The following is an 18,413-nucleotide window of genomic DNA, read 5'->3' as shown; positions in this document are numbered from 1 at the left end:
GATCGGTAACTCTCATAGCTCGTGTTTTATGGACGTCGGTATAGTCTCAGGCTCTGACTACAACAAAGTCAAGGAGGTGCCAGTGTTTGGACCAAGGATGTTTCCAGGTGGTCTTAAATTTGTGACTTTGCCTAAAGATGGAATTTGTGATGAGCAGGTCACGCTCCACACATTTGCTGAGGAGGAGAATACCATTGGGGTTTACATTTCCCACCCCTTCTTTGCCTATTGTCCCTCTCCAGAGTTGGGAATCCTGTCCGTCTCTAGCACTGAAATCTCCCAGGAGGGTGAGTTTGTCTGTCTTAGGTGTGGCTGTGAGGACTGCACTGAGAGTTCTATAAAACTGCTCCTGATTGTCTTCCTCATCATCGAGTGTTGGGGCGGATGCGCTGATGACTGTGGCATATAGGTTGTTGCTAAACTTGAGCCGAAGAGTCATGAGACGCTCGTTGATCCCCATGGGAAGCTCCATAAGCTGACTGGCGATCTCATTTTTGATGGCAAAGCCAGTCCCGTGACTGCTTCGCTCTTCGGTGGCTTTCCTTTCCAAAAGAAGGTGTAGCCACCTCCATCCTCTTTGAATTGGCCCTCATCAGCCCGGTGGGTCTCACTAAGAGCTGCAATGTCAATGTTGAGTCTTGCCAGTTCTCTGGCAATTATGGCAGTTCTTCTTTCTGGGCATTCACCGTGCTGAGAGTCCATAAGGGTGCGGACATTCCAGGTGATGAAACTCGCTGTCTTCTGTCTCTTGTTTCCGCCGCGGAGTTGAGTGATCCCACTGGATACGGCCATCCAGTCGGAAGAGTGTGAGACAGCCTATGTTTGGGGCACCTTTTCTAGCCATTTTGGACCACGGTTAGTCAGGAGCCTTGCCTCAGGCCTGCTCGCCAAGTGGGACCCTACCGGGAGTATAAAAGCTCCGGACAACGTAGCTCTGAGGGTCTTTAGCCCACACAAGCCTCTCCACCACGACAAGGTTGCAGTGCATCAGAGAGGGTTGATTTCTATAGCAGATATTAGATGGCAATTGAGCTTTTGTAAAACTAAAGTGCTCCACTTCCCCACCATCCCCAGTGGTAACCACATGTGAGTGGGTTAGTCAACCCCACACCAGACGTTAAAGTTTGCCGCTTGCCAGAGTAACAAACCACAGCAGCAGTGGTGCTGAGGTTTCCACTGCCATGTGGTGAGATTTCAGTGCACAGGTCTCAGTCTGACACCACAGCTGTCCAGCAAGTCTGACAAACCCCCCCGCCCTTTTCAGAATCTGCATCAAAGCTGCCCTTTCTTTGCTGGCCTGCAGGGAGGGAGGGAATAAGCACATGGGAACTGGAGCTGGGAATTCGCATGGGGGAAGGTGAGCGGGAAGAATCATGGAGAGAGAACTGGGAGAGGAGAACGTAAGAGCCACCGCTGGTGTAAATCAGCTTCGGTCCATTGGCTTCAGTGCAGCTAGGCTGCTTTACACCCCCTGAGGATGTGGGCCAATGGTTCACCTTAAAAGCTAACAACCCGTGTATCCAATAAGCCAGGCCTCTAATCTTTTTCATCCCATGGGTGGTATGTTCTATCCTTTTCCCCTGCCTTTGTGCCCTTAGGCTGTGAGCTCTCTGGCCGGGATTCGCAACCTTTCCCTTTCTGAGCCCCCGCCAACATGCTACAAAAACTCCACGGCCCACCTGTGCCGCAGCAACTGGTTTTCTGCATATAAAACCCAGGGCCGGCATTAGGCGGGTAGCAAGCAGGGCAGTTGCCTGGGGCCCCACGCCGCAGGGCCCCCCACAAAGCTTCATGGCTCAGATTTCAGTTTCAGCCCTGGGTGCCGGGGCTCAGGGCCCCAGGCTTCAGCCCCATGCGGTGGGGCTTTGGCTTTCTGCCCTGGGCCCCAGCGAGTCTAATGCTGGCCCTGCTTGGAGGACCCCCTGAAACAGGTGTTCGTCCAACCTCCAGTGATGGGGCTTCCACCCGCAACCTCCCTTGCAGAAAAAGGGGGAAGAGGGAGAAACACTCTGCTTTCTGCTGAAATTTGAAATGAGGATAGCGAGCAGAGAGCCAGGAAGAGCCGCCCGGCTTCACATTAATGACACTGGGCCACAGGGTCGGTGGTTATAAATTAACTCGTCTCCTTCGACTCCCTGTCAGTTTATACCAGCTATTTCTACCGCCCTCGGTCACCAGCTCCCGATTTGATAGTGCCCTGCTATAAGGAAAAGGGTTTACAGTTTATGTCATTGACACACTGGGAAATTCCCGGAGCCATCTGTTCTTCCACCGACCCACATTCCCAACCCTGGTTTTCCCCTCCTCACTTCGTCACGGGACAGGAGCGGGGGGGTGGTAAATCCAGCCTGCACACCCACGCAAAACCAAAATTGAAACCATATGTTCAATAAAGGCCGGGCACTGCACCCTGCCTCTCGTCTTTGGAGGTCTGCTGTTGCTGTGTCCAGATCTAAGAGGGAGCCGAGCGAAACGCTGTGAAATCACGACCTGCTGAACCGCCCCCCTCCTGCTGCCGCTGGCCCCTGAAGATGAAGGGCACGTCTATCGCGTCTTTCTTGCTGCTTGCACTGGTGGTGACCTGGACCGTGGAAAACCGAGTCGAAGGTGAGCTGCTTTGAAGTAGAAAGTGCTGAAGGAAAGGCCGGGTTTCCTGGGATGGGGGGAAAGAGCTGCGGTTGAAGCTGATTAATGGTACTGCTCTGTGGTGTTGTTGCAGAAAGCACAGATTCCTTTAAGGAAGGAACAGGCCCGGTGTTCTGGGCGTGAGGCATAGCCGGCCCAGCGAAGAAATCCAAACACGCCCGGGCTACAGTTCGTTTTCTGAGTCAGGCGAGGGAAAGAGAAAGTTTCAGGATTCGTCGGACGCACACACACACGCACACACACTGAGTGTCAGGGCTGCTGCACGGCGAGTCAGACACACAGCGTATCAGATCTACACCCAGAGGCAGACAAAACAGAAAGTTTAGGCAAGGCTTGTAATGTTAAACAGAAATTTTTTTAAAAAGTAGCTGAAAGATTGCCTAGATCCGTGCTTTTCACACTTTTTTTTCTGGGGACCCAGTTGAAGAAACTTGTTGATGCCCGCGACCCACCGGAGCTGGGGATGGGGGGTTTGGGGTGTGGGAGGGGCTCAGGGCTGGGGCAGAGGGTTGGGGTGCGGGGGTGAGAGCTCCGGGGTGGGGTCGGGGTTGAGGGGTTTGGGGGTGCAGGAGGGGGCTGTGGGTTGGGGGGGGCTCAGGGCTGGGGCAGAGGGTTGGGGTGCGGGGGTGAGAGCTGCGGGGTGGGGTCGGGGTTGAGGGGTTTGGGGGTGCAGGAGGGGGCTCTGGGTTTGGGGGAGGCTCAGGGCTGGGGCAGAGGGTTGGGGTGCGGGGGTGAGAGCTGTGGGGTGGGGTCGGGGTTGAGGGGTTTGGGGGTGCAGGAGGGGGCTCTGGGTTTGGGGGAGGCTCAGGGCTGGGGCAGAGGGTTGGCGTGTGGGAGGGGGTCAGGGCTCTGGGGTGGGGGTGCAGCTCTGGGGTGGGGCCAGGAATGAGGGGTTTGGGGGTGCGGGAGGGGGCTGTGGGTTTGGGGGGGCTCAGGGCTGGGGCAGAGGGTTGGTGTGTGGGAGGGGGTCAGGGCTCTGGGGTGGGGTCGGGGTTGAGGGGTTTGGGGGTGCAGGAGGGGGCTCTGGGTTTGGGGAGGGCTCAGGGCTGGGGCAAAGGGTTGGGGTGCGAGGGTGAGAGATGTGGGGTGGGGTCGGGGTTGAGGGGTTTGGGGGTGCAGGAGGGGGCTCTGGGTTTGGGGGAGGCTCAGGGCTGGGGCAGAGGGTTGGCGTGTGGGAGGGGGTCAGGGCTCTGGGCTGGGGGTGCAGCTCTGGAGTGGGGCCAGGAATGAGGGGTTTGGGGGTGCAGGAGGGGGCTGTGGGTTTGGGGGGGGCTCAGGGCTGGGGCAGAGGGTTGGTGTGTGGGAGGGGGTCAGGGCTCTGGGGTGGGGGTGCAGGCTCTGGGGTGGGGCCAGGAATGAGGGGTTTGGGGTGCAGGAAGGGGCCAGTGGCAGCAAGAGGGAGGCTGTTAAGCAGTGGGGCTCAGGGCTGGGGCAGGGGGTTGACGTGTGCGAGGGGGTCAGGGCTCTGGGGTGGGGGTACAGGCTCTGGGGTGGGGCCAGGAATGAGGGGTTTGGGGTGCAGGAAGGGGCCAGTGGCAGCAAGAGGGAGACTGTTAAGCAGTGGGGCTCAGGGCTGGGGCAGGGGGTTGACGTGTGCGAGGGGGTCAGGGCTCTGGGGTGGGGGTGCAGGCTCTGGGGTGGGGCCAGGAATGAGGGGTTTGGGGTGCAGGAAGGGGCCAGTGGCAGCAAGAGGGAGGCTGTTAAGCAGTGGGGCTCAGGGCTGGGGCAGGGGGTTGGGGTGCGGACTTACTTTGGGCGACTCCTGGTCAGCGGCACAGCCAGGGTTCAAGGCAGGCTTCCAGCCTGTCCTGGCACCGCAGACCGCGCTGCGCCCTGGAAGCGGCCAGCAGCCGATCCAGCTCCTCGGCAGAGGCGCACAAGTGGCTCTGTGCAGCTCTCGCCCGCAGGCACTGCCCCCCCCAGCTCCCAGTGGCCCCCCCGCCTAGGAGCCGGACCGGCTGTTGGCCGCTTCCAGGGCGCAGCGCGGGGGCAGAACTGGCAGGGACTAGCCTGCCTTCGCCGGGCAGCGCCCCCGCCGGGACTTTTAACGGCCCGGTCGGCGGTGCTGACCAGACCCGCCACGACCCAGTGCCTTCCATTCCGCCCCCCAGTACTGGGTCGTGACCCACAGTTTGAAAACCACTGGGCTGGCTATTCAGATCTACCCTAGGCAAGAACGGGTGTGCATCTGGGTGCCTAAAGAGCATGCACCTTGGCCCACACGTAATTAGGGATAACTGGTCCTCTGGGCATTCAGTTAGCACAGTGGTGTTCACAGGCTCATGGTAAAGGCTTGTATTTGTGCATCCCAGGGCCGGAAAATGTGGCCCATTATCTGCATAAGAATATTACAGGACAGTAAGGTGATATGTGACAGGGAGGCTGGTGACATCTGAATGTGGGTATGAGTCGAATCTATCGAACATACAAAAATTAACATGGACTGAGTGTGTATACACAGCCATATAACTGCCTGCCCCCCCTCCATGGTGGGAAACTCCAGTAGAAGTAAATCAGGCTGAAGCCAATAGGGATCTAAAGAAATGTAATCGGGTTTGAAGAGGCAGCGTCGTCTGCTGGGTTCAAGGCTGGTTTCCTTGAGGAACCTTCTTGAAGAAGTGCGTTGCTGCGTATCGCATGACAAGGGTGTCACTGAGTCCCCGGGCGATGCTCTGGAGCTGCTCCCTATGAAGCCAGTCAGGACTTTGGGGAAGTCACCTCTCTGGGAGCAGACTGTCTGCAGGACACACAGCTCACACGGCTTCCACATTCCTGAGTCTGACCTCGGAGCATTCAGCATCCTCTGGCCCTCCGTGCGCTTCCCACAGCGAGTCCGCCCAGGCAGGGTCCTGGAAAGCCAGAGGGTCCTGCCCCCCCGACTCCGCAGTCAGAGGTGACTCTCAGCCAGCCAGTAAAACAGAAGGTTTATTAGATGACAGGAACATGGTCTAACACAGAGCTTGTAGGTGCAGAGAACAGGACCCCTCAGCCGGGTCTATTTTGGGGAGGCAGTGAGCCAGACAACCCCGTCTGCACTTCACTCCATGTCCCCAGCCAGCCCCAAACTGAAACTCTCTCCAGCCCCTTCTCCTCTGGGCTTTGTCCCTTTCCCGGGCCAGGAAGTCACCTGATTCCTTTGTTCTCCAACCCTTTAGCTCTCACCTTGCAGGGGGGAAGGGCCAGGCCATCAGTTGCCAGGAAACAGGGTGTCGGCCATGCTCTGTGTCCAGACCCCTGCACACACCTGCCCTCTAGGGCTCTGCAATGATCATACACCCTTATCCCACCACCTAGATACTTAAGAACTGCATCGGGGAAACTGAGGCACCCCCACACTATTCAGAGGAAACACTATGAACAGTCCCGCTTTGTCACAAAGGGTAATCAGAGACAATCCTAGCTCAACAGGAATGGAGCCTAAACTTTTACCGGGGGCCCCCACAGAAGAGCTGGTGTAGAGACTGAGAAATAACAGGACCTTCAGAATCCTTGGCTGCATATAATGGTACATACCAGACTATTACTTTCGCTGTTCTTCTTAGGATTGCAAAAGCTGTGTCCCGCTAGAAGTAGCAGGGATCTCTGTGATATTCCTCATAGAGGCATTTCAATAAAGAGTCATTTTGTGGGCTCTATCTAGGATTTAACAGGGAGGTTTATCTAAACCAGTGATTCTGAGCTATTCTCTTTTCCATCCCAAGATCCCTCCACCCAACTAAGTGGGACCCCATCTAGCAATAGGGCCTGGGCAAGGCAGGGTGGTCATGACCTCCAGGTTGGGAATCTTATAGTTTGAACCATTCTACAGAGTTCTAGAGCAGGGGTAGATTTCTCTATTCAATCAATAAGATATTTCAAAACCCCTGTAGAAAGGTTCTCATGTTCTATTAAATTCTGCAGGACTATCCCATAGGGCTTTATCCAGTTCATGTGGGTGTGCATTTGATTTTGTTTTGCTTTAAATATTTTTAAACCTTCCATCATCTTGATCTCCTCCTTTTCTCACAATGCAACTTCTGTCCTTCTTGGCCATAATTATGCTGCCCAGGGCCAGTAGGCAGCTGCAGAAGACTGTAGTGTGTCTGACTTCCCTTGTGACGTCTCCAGTCAAGATGTTTATAAACAGAAAGAGGAGCAAACTGCCAAGTTGCGCTGTGGGCCAGAGTAAGAAAAGCTGGGGGATGTCAGAGCCAGGGTTTTCGCTTTGCAGCGACAGGGGCCAGTATAGAATCAGATCCGCACTTTCCCCAAAGTTCATGGAAGGGGAAGGTTCAGATCTGGGGCTTGGGTCAGGCCTGTTTCTACTTATGGTAAAAAGAATGGCTCAGATTCTGGTCCCCCACTGCTCAGGGGGTGCCACGAAAGGCTGCAATGGCCCCAGAGAGGATTCCACTGGCAAGGATTGGCATACCATCCTACACTGCCGCCTTGCAGCCCTCAGGAGGAGTTGGAAAGGGGTGGGGCTGTAGCACTTGGAATTGTGGGGGTCCTGGAGCAGCCCACTGGCTACTAACCCCTGGAGCAGGCACTATCCAGGCAGTTCAGCTTAAAGCCACCTTTCCTTCTCTTCTGTCGGCACAGCAGCTCCTGAGGGGCCAGCACAGACCCTAGCTCAGTGGGAGTAATTGTGAGTATCCCCACAAGTTTCAGAACATCCCCAGTAATGCTGGCTGGGAAGAGGGGGGACAGATTAATCTATACTCAGTGGGGCACAGCTGAGAATACTAGATTCAGGATAGACTGCTGAGCAATAGGACAGACTCACCCCAAACTGGTAGTTATTCTAGCATTAGATTACACCAAGCCAGTAGCAAAAGTGGACTTCTGTCTTAATGAATGGTTAAAGGAAACATATACATGCAAGTGATTGCAAAGGTCTTATATCAGGTTTGTAGCCATGATGGAATAAACTACTAGTCTGCAAAAGTCTCTCTGGAATCATTCAGCTCAATCCTAGTTAGACATCCAGTCCAGAGAAACGAAGCATAAAATGAAAACAAACCAGCAATGTCTCAGGTGTCTTTTCATATCCTCTGCCATGTGCATGGAAAAATTACTGTCCCAAACAAAGCCCCACACCCCTGTTGGTGGAAAGTTCCTGGCCCAAGATGGAGTCCAGGGTCACATGAACATATCACATGTCCTTACGTGGTTGGCTGACTCACAGGGCTTGGCCATTGGCCCCCTTGGTGTCTGAGGCATCCTCGGGAAGAGCTATCTGGACAGGATGAGTTTCTTTTATGGCCCGTTGTGAGAACTGAGTGTCCTTGATGGCCCACCAACACAGAGCTGTCTAGCCTTGATGTATATCTATTTGAGAGGTGTCACCCAGGAACAAACACATCTGAGATGCAAATACATTCATAACTTTAGATATAAAGACGATACATGGATTTAAGCAGGATCGTCATACTTAGCAAATAATAACTTTTCCACTGACACCTTACATGACGTACTTTGCACAAGATTTGTCGCAATTGTGTAACAGTAGTAGCACTGATGATACAAATGGTCATCTTTACTCATCCACGGTCACACCGAGAGCTAAACGCTGGGGTATATAGGCTGCAGAGTGCTTACAGAGCCAGGCTCAGCCAGACAGATACAACCTGTGGAGAGCAAACAGCCCAACCCCTTAGAGTCGTGTCCCAATTCGAATCACCTCCCCCCCGGCAAGCCATACTTTACTTTCCGGGCGTGCACGCAGGGGATGTATGCACAGCAATAAAAGAGCTGGCTCAGGTTGCAGAATTGCTGTGCAGATGTTCAGGCACAGGCTGGAGTCCGAGCTCTGGGACCCCACAAGGGGGGAGGGTCCAAGAACCCCGGCTCCAGTCCAAGCCAATTTTTAGCCCTGCAGCCCGAGCCTGAGTCGGCTGACACCAGGCCAGCCGCAGAGTCTTTCATTCCACTGCAGACGTACCTCACTGGCTAAGGGTCAGACCCTGCCCTCCCCCCGACCTTGCTCCTGTGGAGTAGCACGTTACTCTGTGAGCAATCCTCTCGCTTGCCAAAGGGTCCCTCCCTGCGGTCGCAGAATGTGGTCCTTGATGTTGAATGTTTGATGCCTCTGTTGCACTTACTACAGGAGATATTTGTATAACTTCCTTGAAATGGAATAAAACCAGACACCCCAGCCTAGCCGCCCCTTAGTGCTGATCGTGAAGGAAGACCCTTTGACTATTTGGCCTCGGCTTAACTAATTCACAGGAACGAACAGACAACTCAGGAACAAAAATGACCATGAGGAAGTTACTGGGTTGAAGCAAAGATTTTTAATTTACCTCAAGGGAGCGCGGAAGACATGCCAATCCAAACAAGCTCTAAGTCCAAGGCACACACAACACTTCATTGTGCAACCGCTGCTTCTGTTGCACGCAAGTAGCCTCAGTGAAGTCACTGGGCCCACTTGCAGGAGTAAAGTCTCCCCGGTGGGAGGAGGGACTGCACCGTTTGGCCCGTATTGAGCAAGCTGCTCTTTGTGCAGCGTTATGTTTTCAGTAGCCGTGTCTTAGAAAGGCGACGCGTGTGGTTTCTACGGCTAGCATGTTAATACCTCAGCATGGGCGATCGTTATGGGAAACCTCAGAGAAGGTCGCCAAAGGTGTGTGCTTTGCACCTTTCCCCAGATCCCAGGGAGTGCGCAGAGACTGAGCGTGTGCCTACAGACGGTGCTTGGCTCGAGCTAGTGTGCGAAAAATCACCGCATAGTCGGCACGGCACGAACACCTTCTCAGGCGAGCCACCCGAGTACCAGTCTGCCCAACCCCGGGGGCATGGACTCAGCCACTGCCATCACGCAGCTATTTTTAGCACGCTACCTGGAGCGGAGCTAGCGCCGGTACGGCGACCCCGTCTGGGCGGCACCCTTCCAGCGGCTTGGCAGACGTACGCGCTATGGCGCTAGGCACCTGTGTGAAAACCCTACGTTAAGAGACGAGGTGGGTGGGTTTGTCTGTAGGGGAGCCATTGCCGGGGAAAAGGCTATGGACAGGATTGGCAGCAATGGAGCACGTGTACCTCATGCTGCCCCGTCAATGATCGGGCCTCAACCCTGCCCTGTAGAGCCCCTCATCCTCCGCCACCTTTGTGCCGAGGGGGCCAACAAAGGGGCCACCCAACCGCCGCTGGAGCAGTTGCTTTTGTGACTAAGGCACGAGCTGCTAGGAACTGGACTGAGACCCTTTAATTTGTTTCACAAATGCCACCAAGAGAGACGAGGTGGGGGAGGTGATATCTTTTATTGGACCAGCTTCTGTTGTGCGAGAGACCAGCTTTGGAGCTACACAGAGCTCTTCTGCAGGGCTGGGAAAGGGACGTGTCACCCCTAAATACAAGGGGGAACAGAGTGTTTAGCGTAAGTAGTTACCGCTTATCTCAAGGGACCATTCACGGTGAAGTGGCCCGTTAACACCCCTCCAGTCAGAGGGAGGAAAGGGGGAGAGGCTTGTTAGTGAGCTATAGATTGTTGTAATAATCCATAAATCCAGTGTCTCTATTCCAGGGGTGCCTGCGTCCGGCCCGTCAGACCTTTTAATCCGGCCCCTCAAGCTCCACTGTCCCGCTCCGGCGCTCCAGCCAGGGAGTGGGGTCAGGGGCTTGCCTCGCTCTGCCCGCCCAGTGCTCCTGCATGATGGGCGTGAGGACACAGATGTTATTCCGGCAGCCCAACACAAACATTCCTCACGCACCATCAGAGCCTGGAAGGTGCAAGCCCAGGTGCCTGCTACTTGTCGGCTTAGGTGACTTTCCCAGCACCCAGAGGCGACTCAGTTGTGGGCTGTCAGGATCTACCTGGGAGGCGATTTCTGAGAGCAGTGAATTTCAGGTGAATGGTGAATTTCAGTGAGTTCCTATGACTGGACGCTGACGCCCGACAAATCCAGGCTAGAGAGAGGGCCCAGTTTTTTCACAGTGAGTCCAATCTTGTAAAACGGCAGTTTGATTTTGAAACAACCTTGTGTTGTCTCCGTTTGAACCTGGATTGTTAATTCCGTGAGCATTCATGGCCCCCCATACAATTTCCATACCCAGATGTGGCCCTCAGGGCAAAACGTTTGCCCAGCCCTGCTCTATTCGGTCCAAGATTTTTAGTGTCTCATGTAGTTATGAATTTAAACTCCCAGGCTAATCTTTTGACAGTGCTGTGCAGGTTTCCTTTGAGGCTGAGGACACGCTAGGTCTGACCTCTTTGTGAGAAGTATTCACACCCAGGTGATGCAATGTGTTTGTCTTTTATCATTTTCCTGTGTGAGTTCGTTTGGGAGTGTGGTGATTGTCTGGTTCTACCCACATAGTTGTTATTGGGGCATTTAGCGACGATGCCGTTCAGATTTGAACTGCGGACCCGCAAGCAAGCATCTCTGTGCGTTCCGCATCCATCCAGAGCCCACTGGGGGCTTTTATTTAATGATGGCTCAAGTATCTTTTGTTTTCACATGCTTTTGCTAGGGTCTTTCCCTCCATTCTTACAGCACTCACATAGCCCTGACGAGAACGTGCTTGCCAGGATTTGTTTTCACTGATGCAGCACACGTCATTTTAAGATTGCAAAATTTGATAGCAGGCTTTGGAATCCCTTCTCCAGGCAGGAGGAGAAAGGGGATGATTTGCAGCTTTCGTTACGTCCAGAGCACAAGCTGACACTAACCTTGATTTTTTTTTCTTCTTTTTTTTGCCTTAGGACAACCCAAAGCACCTGTGAAGTGCAAAAAATTATGCACCGAATTTTCAAGCAGAAAAATACCCCAGAAACTGTTGAAGACCTATAGGAAGACAGAACCATCATGTCCTAAAGCCGCTATCATGTAAGTACTTTTCTACCATGTGGTCCTCTTTTAATATTAAATTCAGAATCGATTAATTTAATTTGCAACTCTGAAAATAAATGGGTCAAAATCCTGCAAAGGGCCTCGTTTTGGCGCAAAACACATTCTGGAAACTGCCCACAGGCCCCAGCTGAACTCAGGGCCCCATCGTGCTCAGTGTTGTACACACACATAGTGAGGCAGGAGCGCTTATTGAAGACGCTCCCTATGTCGACAGGAGAGCTTCTCCCCCTCCTGGCGAGGTGGTAGCTATGTCGGCGGGAGAAGCCCTCCCGTCGACAGTGCTGTCTACACCAGGAGTTAGGTCGGTATCACTGCGTTGCTCAGGGGTGTGGATTTTCCCTGAGTAATGTAGTTATACTGACATGAATGGGTAGTGTGTAGACCAAGCCTAAGTGTTTTGGTCAAGGTTATACAGGAAGCCTGTGGCAGAATCAGGACCTGAAGAGTAGGCCTCTGCCGTAAGCACAAGTCCAGCCTTCCACTCTGGGAGCCCCTGGGAACTCATTAATTTGTTTTAAAAGCCTACAGAGTTATAGGTAGGTCGTATGGGACTCTCAACCCTTTGATGACAGGGGTGGGATCTGAAGGAGGTTTTGGAACCTGACAATTGCTACATGTGGTTCTAATTTATAAATCTTTCAGCTGAAAATATGAAAGTCTTGATTTAAAAATGATACCTTGGTGCCTCATGGTAACTGTAGTTTGGGTGCTTCAAGCTCCCATTTTTCTCAATGGCCTGGGCTCCCTGGATGGACTACATCTCCCATGTTGCACTGTTCTCCCCCTCTTGATGCCACACTCCATAGAAGTCCCTGGTTGTAGTGCCTCATGGGAGATGTCGTCTAGCTGGGGAATCTAGCCCCAGGGGGTGGAGGGAGGGGGAATGAGGCAGTCAGGCTACAACTCCCATGAGGCACCATGGCAGAATTTCCAAATCACAGCGTTTCCATTTCGGTTTCCAGCTGAAAGCTCTTCAGGTTTGGGGCATTCGTTTTGTTTTGTTTTGTTTTTTGGGGGAGGGGGGTGGTTTCTGCACAAAAAGTCAAACATTTCCCAGGAAAGGGGAAATTTCTTAAAAATTGCATTGAGTCAAAAACCCACCAGCTCTAGTCAGGAAAGCTGAGTTCTGTTCCCTGTCTGGCGAGTGACCTGCCTCTTTCCCCTCCTACTGTTTATCTGCTCTGTCTGTTTAGATGGTAAATGTTTTGGGCCAGGGACTGTCTCTAGTTCTGTGCATGAGCCCTGATCTCAGTAGGGGCCTGTAGGTGCTAAATAGTAAATAACAATCTGGCGTCAGTGAGGCACAAACGTGGAGCCCCATGATGCCATATTTGCAGCCACTTTACAGAGCAGAATTGTACTTTAATGTTACAGTCTGGCCATGCTCCCATTGCAGCGGGTGGCAAAATTCCCTTCGGTTTCAGTGGGAACAGGATCCGACCCTATATGTGATTACACAGTCAGCCCCTTTTAACTTCATTACAGCATCCTCAGGTGAAAATCGGGTCAACTGCCCCATTTCAAAATAGTTACTTTAACAATGAAAAGGAAAAAGAAAGTCTATCCTCAGGAAATTATTCATCACATCAAATCATGACTCAAATGCGAACTGATTAGATCTCTATCTCCTGTACACCAGAACATGGCTATATTTAACTTTCAGAAAGCATTGGGAAAATGGAATGTCTCTAGCTTCTGCCAAGGTAGCCTGAGCTTCCTCATGGCTGCTTTTATCCAGGCTTTGCATATTATCAGCTCTTCCTTTCTGTTTCTTGTGATTGTTGCTGTTTCTGGTCTCTCTTCAGATTTGTCACTCAGAAGAATAAAGAGTTCTGTGTAGATCCAGAGGCGAGATGGGTGAAGGAAGCAGTCCGACAGCTAAACCAAGCAAGTGCCCCTCTGAATCCGCCACTTTCAAGCACCGTCAAATCTGCCGTGGTGCAAGAAGGGGCAGGCGTTTTTCACAAATTAGTGGGCGATGCCGTCTCTAAACCAACACCGCCCAGTGTTCCGGCCAGGCCCACTCACGAGGCTGGCACACCCGTTTCACAAGCAATACATGTTCCTGTTGTGAGGACGGAGGAGCCCAACGTAGCCATATTGACTGGGCAAGAGGCCAAGAGGTCTTCTACAAAATCCTCCTCTGCATTACAAGCGACTGTTACTCCATCTACTATCCACCCTGAGCCGGTTGCCAATGGCAGAGAAGTTTCCATAAGATCTGTTACAACACCAGCAGCTGACGTACCAGACAGCACTTCCAGCAGATTTCATTCAGATCCCACCCCTGTCATGAAAAGCTCTGAGAGTTTCGTAGGATCTAGAAACAAGTCCACAGGATCTACTATCAGTCCAACAACTGATATACCTGGCACAGCTCCCAGCAGATTTCATTCAGATCCCACCCCTGTCATGAAAAGCTCTGAGAGTTTCGTAGGATCTAGAAACAAGTCCACAGGATCTCGTATCAGTCCACCAACTGATATACCTGGCACAGCTCCCAGCAGATTTCATTCAGATCCCACCCCTGTCATGAAAAGCTCTGAGAGTTTCGTAGGATCTAGAAACAAGTCCACAGGATCTCGTACCAGTCCACCAACTGATATACCTGGCACAGCTCCCAGCAGATTTCATTCAGATCCCACCCCTGTCATCAAAGAGTTTGAGAGTCCCATACGACCGACATATAATTCTGTAGGCTCTACTAGAAATCAAACAGCTGATGGACTTGCCAGTGCTCCCAGTAGACTTATTTCAGATGCTCCATCCATTGTAAATGGCCCTGAGACTGCCGAGTTATCACCTACGTTCCTGACAATACCTTCTCCACTAGAATCTGTTCCCAGCAAGCCTGTTATAGGCCTCACATCTATGGGGCAAGTGACTGAGAACTCTACCATGAAACCCACAGCTGTTCTAAAAGGAAGTGATACCACCAACCGATCCACTCCACACCCCACATCTCCTGGAGGAGAAAGTACTTCTGTCAGTCCAAACAGTGGTGATGAAAGAGATGCTGTCAGTGACTCTACGGCTGATGCTCACACAGGTAGCTACTTATCTCCTTTAGGAGAGAAAGATCCTTCTCGCGCTTTTCCTGAATCCATTTCACCTGCAGAAACGTCAGTCCTTTCCTTCAAAAGCTTCACACTTCAGAACAGAGCAGAGGGGCCTTCAGATGGTCCCTTGGCGTCCAGCATTTTGCCTACATCCCAAACCCACATCCTCAAACTTGCTTTGCTGGTGAGCATTCTGGGTATTTGCAGTGCCGCTGTATGGATGTATGTAAAGCCCAAAGACTGCCCTGAAGAGTCAGCTAAAGAAATGGTACAAGGCTTGCTCTTTAATCAGCAGCGCTCTCGAACTAATGAATATGCTATGGAAGCCGTCTGAATCCTTCATGGCGTGGACTTGGGTTTCTACTGCTAGTAGGTGGACTCTAGGACATTACTGTAAGTGAGAGCAGGGAGGCTAAACCTGGCACTAATCAGGTTTATACTGAACTAAGCCAAAAAACAATGCAAGGCAAATGGGCCGAGGTAGAGAGACACTAAGGAAACTTGAGTTACTTGTCTTTTATCTTGCATCATTATATGCAAAGGTAACAGCAGTTGTAGAGAACTCAGCCGCTGTTTGCCAGTCGGTGTCAAAGGCATGGTTCTGAGCTGGTATTGGAATAGCTCCATTCCGGCACGATCCAGCTAAAATCCCAACCAAGCTGCTCTCAAGCCGAATGTTACGCCCCCTCGATCCTCTCCCTGCCTTAAGAGTGTGGCCCCAAACGTTGCTCTTGCCACCTCTCTGCTGCTTCACTCCCTGCACTTTGGGTCCCCATGTGGTGCCATTCTGCTTCACTTCTGTTTGAGTGATACCTGAGTTGTCACTCAACTGGTTGCCGGCTGTTCCGGTCTTCAAGGGCCAGCCATGCCAATAACTGTTACCGGACCTGACCGCTTTGAGTCCAGTTTTCCAATGTGGCTGCCTACAGTTAGGCCTCTGGATCCAGATGTAGGCAGCTAAATACCCACGTTAGGCAACTAAGAATCAGCATGTAGTAGGGTGACCAGATGTCCTGATTTTATAGGGACAGTCCCAATGTTTGGGACTTTATCTTATATAGGTGCCTATTACCCCCCACTCCCTGTCCCGATTTTTCACACTTGCTGTCTGGTCACTCTAGCACTTAGTGACCTGATTTTCACAGAATGCTGAGCACCTGCAAGTTGGCACCTGTGAAAAATTGGCTAAAACAAGAATTAAGGTATCTAACTATGGATTCAGGGGATTAACTTTAAGCACCCACATTGAAAAACTGGACTCATTGCGAATCAAATCTCTCCTCCAGCTGTGGTCCCTGGACCTAACCAGTTCCTAGCACGGATGTGATCTTACAGAACAAAGACACGCTGTTGTATATATAAAAAAGAGCCATTGTGATACTTGGGAACCAAAGAAGCCACCAGACACCAAGCATCTAATGATTTTTCTTTTCACGTGGAACCGATGCGGAGTCTGATTGGTGAGCTGTTCTCGTTGACAGTTACAAAAGACAATGAATGGGTAGTTTACTTTCAGAGCACCTAGTAATTACCAGTAATACATTTGGACTTAGGAGCATAGAAACGAGTCTGCTGGAACAGACCACCGTCTATTTAGTCTAGTATTTTGTCTCTGGCAGTGGCCAACGCTGGCTGATCCAGAGGAAGGTGTAAAACTCCTACACTAATGCACCTCTGTATCTATCTGTCACAGGCTTATATATAGCATCTATCACCATGGTATTAAAGCACTGTAAAGCTACTAGGGAACAGATTTTTATGCAAATGGTTATTGATTTTCATACATCTAGACATTACAGAATCTAAGTCCGGTGGGCCAAATCCTGAAGGTCCCTGACTCAATTTTTATTGTCCTCACTCAGGACAAATTTCCATTGACCTCAGCAGGACTTTTGCCGGGGTAAGAAATCTTCAGGATATATGCCACTGTAGCTGCACATATATATCACGAATCCGGTGCTGCGCTTATTGACTTCAATGGGAACAGGATTGGACCTCCAAAATATAAATGTGCATGCAGAAAAAGAAAGTAAAACATGTTTATAACAAAAGCTAAGACACATAAAATGCGGCTGCTTTATCTGAGTAATACACTAAGTACGAACAAGCTAACCACAGCTGATTCTGTACTCAACTTCTGGGAAAGGAAAGATAGACAAGGCATAGGTGCTGATGTCACCCCAATTAGGAACCAGCAGACACCCTTGTAGGGGAACTCTGACCCAGAAGCTGGGCTGATGGGATTCATCCCAACAATATTTGTTTTTGGTTGTAATCCAGTTCCCTTCCCCTTGGTTGTTGGTTTTGTAGAGGGGGCTGGAGGTAACTTGGTTCAAGGGATTCAGAGTGTGATCAGATATGGTTTATACTTGAGTTTTATGTGTGAAATTCAACCCTGTGCAGAGGGCCAGTACCCAGTGACTAATGCATTACTTTAGCCCTATTTGGAAGTACATAGGCTTTCATGCACGGGGGGTGAATTTAGCCCCATGGGAAGAGGAACCCATCGGTTGTCAGAATGATGTACAAAGGATAGTCCTTTAAATACAAAATCGAGCCTATTGTTTTTATTGTCCATATTTTTAGAAATGTAATGCAAATGCAGAGTGCAGGCTACTGATCTCCGAACCCGCCCCTTTTTAGTGAACGTAAACGATGTCTGGGATTCATTGATGCCTTCAGTTCAAAACTGTGTCCTCTAGGTGTTCTAGCAAGGAGCGGCTTAACGCAATGATCACGGACTTCATCACAGAAGTCACTTGTATAAATACCTGATGAGGCTTGTGTTGGTTTTTTTTCCCCCTCAGCATCCAGTCTCATCACCTAAGGAGGGTTGAGTCAGCAATGAGACTAGCTGGAGTTAGATGCTGCAGGAAGGAGGACTGGTGACTGAGCAGCTATTGTCTTCCCTCTTCCCACTAAGCCAGTACTGGACTAATGACCCAGGAGGCTGTTAAGGGGCACTTTGATGTGAGACATGCAGACCTAAAACTGAGGTCTGGGCCACTGAAAGATCCCATGACACTTCTTGCGAGAGAAGGGGCTTTAGTTCCAGTGTCCTGGCCCAATGCTGTCTCAGATAGTTACATTCTGCCCCCGACATGCCTCCTGCAGCTGTTTGTATAGGGCATTCGTCTGCTGCAATGGCTAGTCCTCCTTTCTTGATCGAAACTGTTACGGTGCCTTGCGGTGTGTGGCGAAACAGCTGGCTCCTTCCATTTCAGGGGTGGGTGCAGTGACCCTTAGGTGTGGTCTGCACCGGGCAGGAGCAAGCCTAATACCTCTAGAAGTAGGGTAGTTGTCGAGCAGGTGTTGCTAGCATGTTTGCCCTCCCACACGGTGCTCTAGCCTCTTGGCCATGCCCCCTTATCCAGTCCACACTCACCCAGGCAGAGTTGATTACCCCTAGCTGTGCTAAGTGTCATTTTTACGCGCAGGGCTGCAAGCATCCATGTTGCACAGGATAAGGCAGCTAGGGAGTTCTTGGGACAGCTAACTGGCCAGCGTGTTGGCGGAACTTTTGAATTACTTTCAGCTAATAACAGGCTAGTAATTTTTTTAAACAGTTGCAGTTTCTTAGCACATGCAAGCTCACATTGGGCCCAATCCGCCACCACTGAAATCAGAGGGGAATTTTGCTGTTGATTTTTACTGGTGCAGGCTCAGGCTTATTATTTCTTTAAAAAATCCTGCACAATGGTCATTTTGGCAGGGTGCGGGTGGACCTTTGTTCTATTGGGGTGATGGAAACAATGGATTTCAGTTGCATTCTCTGTAGTGTTTAAAGTGTTATTTAATTTAAAGCACAAGGTGAAAAGGATTGGCGTGTGCTAAGATGTAGTCATGTGCCCGGTAAATGTATCCTATTATGTTTTGT

At 51.2% G+C, this 18,413-nt stretch overlaps 1 protein-coding gene across 1 annotated transcript; it reads left to right on the top strand.

Annotated features, from left to right (window-relative positions):
• The first annotated feature begins 2,452 nt into the window (after positions 1–2,452).
• Positions 2,453–15,248, top strand: LOC141996784 (uncharacterized). The gene is made up of 3 exons (XM_074969080.1): positions 2,453–2,607; positions 11,330–11,453; positions 13,283–15,248. Exons 1-3 carry the CDS (start codon positions 2,532–2,534, stop codon positions 14,868–14,870), a joined length of 1,788 nt encoding a protein of 595 aa, XP_074825181.1. The 5' UTR covers positions 2,453–2,531; the 3' UTR covers positions 14,871–15,248.
• The last annotated feature ends 3,165 nt before the right edge of the window (positions 15,249–18,413 follow it).

The sequence above is a fragment of the Natator depressus genome, chromosome 12, assembly GCF_965152275.1.
Source record: "Natator depressus isolate rNatDep1 chromosome 12, rNatDep2.hap1, whole genome shotgun sequence".
Lineage (NCBI taxonomy): Eukaryota > Metazoa > Chordata > Testudines > Cheloniidae > Natator > Natator depressus.
The sequence above is the reverse complement of the archived record's forward strand: the minus strand, read 5'-3'. Positions and strand labels throughout refer to the sequence as shown.